We start from the raw sequence: 5,907 nt of genomic DNA, 5'->3' as shown, positions 1-5,907 counted from the left end.
TAGACGTAGGGTACCTACGGCAGGAGCCTAAAGTAGGTACCAGCTAGGCAGGAGGGAGTGGGTAGGGACCCCCTGGTACGAGTGTCGAGTAGGTACTGTACGAGAGGTGCCTCTTGGCGCTCCTGCTGGTACTGTACTAGTATGTACTACAGTTGATGACTCCCATGGCGGGTCAGGTAGCACCAGTACTCGTACGAGTACTAGTACTGTACTGAGCCAGACCCTCCTGGCCAGACTAGCTCCTAGGCAGCACGAGTACTCGTACTAGTACTGAGCTTGCATCGTACTAGCTATAGTACTCGTACTGATAGGAGTATTCCAGCCATTTCCTGGCTCCTGCCTGCATGACGCTGTGCGTCGTGCGGAACCTGCCAGGCCGGACAGCCGATCACGTATGTTCGCATGCGGCTTGCTCACTGATCAAGTCAGGGAAGATGTTGACGGACAAATCCTCCAGTGCAACAGCCAACAGTATTCAACCCCATATATTCGTCGCTAGGTACACCTGAGTAGTAATTTCAAGAGTAGTCGATTAATTGCCGGGGGAATCTGATCCGATTATGCGTTTCGTCAGCACTCGCTCGAAATCGACTTGGTCGTTTCAGGACGCAGTGCTGTCCGGCTGGGCACCGGATGGTGGGATGCTCATGCCGGACTTGCTCCCTTCATTCTCGAGGCAGGATCTCCAGGTGCCCCTCATTCAGTCGGTGTCTCCATCTATTCCTGGATGTTAAAAAATGTAGTTATGCACCTAGTCCTCCTGTTCATACAGGCTCTGATCAGTGCAGTCGCGGATGCTCGGTTTCAGAAAGAGAGCCCATTTTACCGTCTCTTAGAAAGAGTAGGAGTGAAACTTGGGTCGATGAAATGGTCGCCATATCTGCAGACGCACAGTCTCACGACAGGTCAAGGGAGCGAGGAAGCGGGTAAACAGGGTATGGGACACTTCTGAGCAGCATGCAGCAACTATGTGAGCAGTTGTAACAGCTCTGGGCCGTACACAGTTGTCAACAAAGACTTGCCGGATGTCATACGCGCATTAAAAATATAACTGTGCCAAACATTGAATCTGCCTTAGTCGCTGATTCATGGGTCTGACTGTGCACTAACGATCCGCCAGGCCTGGTCGAAGTTGACGTACCCAGATCTGGGCCTCCAGCTGTTTAAGCTGATGCTGTCAGATGAAGATTTCTCACACTGCGAACTTGAGGTCAGTTCTGTGACCTGTAGTTCACTCATGTTTCCATTCCGCTGCAAGTCAGAGCAAAACATACATAACACACAGCTTTTTACAGAATCCTGGTCTGTGGTGGATTCACCGGTCATGACTGCAGAAACGTGACAGTATCCCCTCACTGCCTCTCTAAAAAATGTCCTGGCAGGAGGTGTTTGGCCAAGCTTTTGCCGAGTTTGGCTGTGATGAGATTGTACGAGTTCACGAGTCTGGGCTTCCCTTGAAAAAGGAGACCACAGCCACAGTTCATGTCGCTGAGCTCTGGCATGGGCCTACATTGGCCTTCAAGGATTTAGGGCTACAGGTTCTCGCAAAGGTCGGCCGCTTCTCTCGTAAATGAAACCTCACTCATGGGCTCACTGCACTTGTGTTGGCCTGCCAGAGACAGGATTCATATACCGGACACGCACACAGTAACATTTCATGCGATACACTATGCGAACGGCAACCCTTCACCAGTTTATGTGTTTATTTGTTGTTATTATGCGGTCATTTGTGCAGTGCAGTTGTGTATTCTGTCCGATGCAGTAACAATCCAGTTGCAGCTGCACCAAAGTTGTTTGTGACACATCTGTTCCCCAGATTCTGCAGAAGATCCTCCAACAGCGGAATCAAAAGCAAATCATGCTTGTGGTAATTATGGCCACGCGGGACAGCCCCTTGTACTTGTGCCCCTGAATCTTGTGTCATCAGGCTGCCATGCCCGTAATAGCTGCACTGGGATGATTCTACTTTGTGATTTCCTTTGGTGTTGAGGCTCTCTCTCTCGCTTCCCACCTATATTGCAATGGCTATGTAGGCATTTCACTGTCTTGGTTCTTCCGGCAATATACGGCCTTTATTACGGTGAACTAGCTGTCCCCATCACACCCCAAGGTGCTGAGCTCAGTGCCCTCTATCGTCATGCATTGATGGGTGCACACCTGTCTGCCTCTGGCACACTCCATGCTCTGCGCAGGGAACAAGTGGCGACACAGGATCTGCTGCCATTGAGTCCGTCATGGGTATACCTGAGGTGTGGTACCCATGGCTGACTGTGTCATCAAGCAGACTGGTTTTCCTGGCAGCACTCATCCCTGGGATACTAATGGACGGCATAAATTTAGATGGGCTGCCTCATGCAATTGTTCACGGCATTCGCATCTCTATCGTTTGTTCTTCCCTGATTCAAATCAAGCATGAGCATCCTGATGGCTTCATGTGCACCAGAGCCGGGAACATGTCGGCACATGTGCAATTTACCGGTAACACAGTTTCTCATCTTCAAAACCCAGCTCAATGTTGGCGCCCCCTTCATGCTCTTTGTGCCCTTCATCCATAATGTAGATCACCTGCAGTGCACTTGCCAGTTACATTTTCCTTCAACTAAACCGCTCCCTTGTGGCCCAGCTTGGTATCGTGGTTTTGTACCCAGCTCGTGACCATTCTGGTATATCCGCCAGCCAGGAGGCTCAGATTTGCAGACGTGCAGGTAATGTCCCACACTTAGAGCATCATTTTCCATTGCTAGGTTGGGAGACACTCAAACCCCTTCCCATTTTTTTGTGCAGGGGTTTGAAGGTTCATATGCATGTAGTCTGCTCTCTGGCCATTGCTTGCGTTGCCTTCACCTCCTGTCAAGGCAGAGCTGCCTGACTTCCACCAGTCCCTTTTCTCCCTCCTGTCTCAAATGTATTTTGATCGGACTTGCCAGCAAGATACTTAACATGCTGATTCAATCACAGACTACCAGACTGGGCTTGAGGGACTGCGAACTAACAGTGCTCACGTTCGAGTTTTGCCTGCTGGGAAGTACAAGCTGTGTGGACTGTCGAGACTGGCACTTGACTCCTGTATCCTTCCCAATTTCCTGGTGTTCTATGAGCGTAGGCAGCCCTCGTGTAAGGGTCATCCGCTGCGAGGGAACCTCCGATGACTTGGACGTCCCTATTGATAATCTGTTCCATGATAGCACCGCTCGTTCAAAGTTCCGCCTTGGGTCCCTCAACTCAGTGAATGTGGTGCGCCTGCTGATGCAGGTACGATGCTGTAGGATGACCTGTCTTGTATTCACACTAGCAGTATTCGCTCATTGTTCTTCCTAACCAAGGGCATGCTCATCCATGTCTAGGTGGTGCACCTGTTCTACTCATACTTGCAAGTGGAGCCACGTGCATTGAAGCAAGCCGTATTTGCCATACCTACTGGAGCGGGCGGGCACATTACTGCAGCAATTATTGCTGCGCGAATGGGTCTTCCCGTCAGAGCCATGCTAGCGTGTACCAACGACAATGACCTCCTGCCAAAGTTCCTGCAGACAGGTATTGCTGCCAAGGGGGAAGTCCACAATACGAGTTCTCCTGCCATGGATGTGCAGGTACCCTTGCCATACCCAGTGCGAAATGCCACGGCCCAATCTTTATGAATGGATTTGGTTCCTTCATCCAACTCCTGTAGTCAAGACCCTGTATTAGGTCTTTCCGAAACTGGGGCGCAGCTAATGCAAGCATATGTCTAACCTGACGTGCCACACAAACTGGAGGTACCTGGGCAGCGTGCCGTGTCTGGTGGTTCTCTGGCTGGCGTAATGTGAATCGTGCCAACTCTTGCTTGTCTATCCTGTTTGTCTTCAGGTCCCATACAACATTGAACGCATTCTACACCTGGCAACATACGGAGACTCGGAGAGGGTCAAAGCTTGGATGGCGACTTTCTATTCGACAGGAAGGTTTGAGGTGTGTACCCAGCCCCGCAAGGTATCAGGCTGTGCATCGGCAATCTGTTTGTGTGGCAGCCGGTCAGCAGTCTTTGGTTTTCCAGCCCATCATGTTGGTCAAGCGTACAATGCACCAGTCGGTGAGGGTTGCAAGACTGGCTTGACACAGAGCATCCCCGCACTTGATCAAGGGAATGTGCAAGAGCTTTCCGTGCCAGTAACTTTAGTACTGAGATTGGTTCATTTGCTGCTACCCACCCTCTCACTTGGCTCTCAGGCCAGTCCCGACGTCATGGATACACTCAAAGCAATGAACTTCTGGTCCATATCGACACCAGTACCTGATGTAAAGGAGGTTGCTTTGTCACTACACAGCTGCTGCGGATACTTGATCGACCCCCATACCTGCGTAGGCATGGCGGGGCTTCGTCAGTTCTTGTTGACAGCAGATCTCGGAGAAAGCGTTGAGAACAACACTCCATTGCTGTGCATGGCATGTGCCCACCCAGCAAAGTTCCCGGCCTTCATTCAACAGGTGACAGAGACTGGTCCCCACCCCCGCATTGTTCCCTTCTGCATGGAAACGACAGTTGACTAGTTGCCAGCATAACGCATGTTGTTAATGGTCAAATGTCGCCCTGCAGGTGTTAAATTTGGGGGAAGCTGAGGCAGGTGACCTTCTCCCCAACCCAGAGCATAGGTGGGTGCATGAGCTTCTAGACCTTGTCGCAGCCACAGATAACAAACCTCTTTCCTGTGACGCTGTTTTCAAGGAGTCAGAAAGAAGCAAATGGACAGAGAAGCTATTCGGCATATTAGAGGGTTTGCACTCTAATATGAGCGTGAACTGATAATCTCGCCTTGTCCCAAGTTCCATCAGGAAAGCGCTCGTGGGCATGTTGGTCATCCTGCAAGGCCGTTCACATTTTAAGCCTGACAGCTTTTGCACATGGTGTCTGTGCAATAGAAATCTGTGTGTCCGAAAGCATGCTGGGCTCCTGTAGGGCTCTCCCAGCAGTACACCTGATCAGTACGACACGAATCTGTGCGCAACTATATTTCATCCGAAGTTGTAATTGGAGGGGGGCCATTGGCGGGGGCCCGGATTGTAGCATTCTGATAATCACCATATCTCGGAGGGAACAATTAATCAATCAAATTATTTCCAGTGTGACTGACAACTACCAAGGTCCATCTTGTCTAACTGCCCACTGCTAAGGTCCATGTTGTTGTAAGGTAGGTCCGGCCGCCCGCACAGGATATCCGGTCCTGTCATGCTGGTTTTAAGGGGGGGGGGGGGGGGGTCCGCTGATCCAGTGATCGGCAACGGAAAGTGTAAAATAGATTCGAGGGCTTTCGAGGGATTTGAAAGCTCTCGACAAATCTGTCTGTCTGCCTGCAGGTCTGTCTGACTTTCTGCCTGCTGCTCTGTCGGGTCTGTGTAGCTGCCTGTCTGTCCGTCTGACTGCCAGTCTGTCGGCAATTTGGTCTGTCTGCTTGAGTAGGTGTCTGTCTGTCTTTCTGTTTGCCTGCCTGCCTGTCTGGATATGTGTCAGTCTGCCAGCCTGCCTGTCTATCTGTCTGTCGGTCTTCCTGCCTGTCTCGCTATTTGTCTTATTGTCACTGTGCCTGTCTGTCTGTCGGTCGATTGGTCTTTCTGCCTGGCTATCTGTCGGACTGCCTGCCTGTCATCATGCCTGTCTATCTATCTGTCAGTCAGTCTGCCTGTCTAGCTATCTGTCTGGTTGTCACTCTGCCTGTCACTCTACCCGTCTGTCTGTCTGTCGGACTGCCTGCCCGCCTGTCACAATTATGGTCTGTCTGCCTTCCTATCTGTCAATCTGCCTGCCTGCCTGTCTCGCTATCTGTCTAACTGTCACTGTGCCTGCCAGCCGATCGGTCTTTCTGCCTGTCGGACTGCCTGCCTGCCTGTCACTAAGCCTGCCTGTCTAATTATCTGTTTGACTGCCTGTCTGTC

The 5,907-nt window shown here is 51.1% G+C and overlaps 1 protein-coding gene across 1 annotated transcript; it reads left to right on the top strand.

Annotated features, from left to right (window-relative positions):
• The first annotated feature begins 453 nt into the window (after nt 1-453).
• LOC142355094 (threonine synthase-like 2) lies at nt 454-4,880 on the top strand. Its single transcript, XM_075407371.1, has 11 exons — nt 454-689; nt 1,121-1,210; nt 1,383-1,550; nt 1,817-1,867; nt 2,193-2,249; nt 2,624-2,705; nt 3,104-3,252; nt 3,345-3,590; nt 3,847-3,948; nt 4,207-4,464; nt 4,574-4,880. Exons 1-11 carry the CDS (start codon nt 561-563, stop codon nt 4,778-4,780), a joined length of 1,539 nt encoding a protein of 512 aa, XP_075263486.1. The 5' UTR covers nt 454-560; the 3' UTR covers nt 4,781-4,880.
• Nucleotides 4,881-5,907: the final 1,027 nt, after the last annotated feature.

Source organism: Convolutriloba macropyga, unplaced genomic scaffold, assembly GCF_964194025.1.
Source record: "Convolutriloba macropyga unplaced genomic scaffold, txConMacr16.3 SCAFFOLD_232, whole genome shotgun sequence".
Classification (NCBI taxonomy): domain Eukaryota; kingdom Metazoa; phylum Xenacoelomorpha; order Acoela; family Convolutidae; genus Convolutriloba; species Convolutriloba macropyga.
This window is presented reverse-complemented; position numbering and strand designations above follow the sequence as displayed.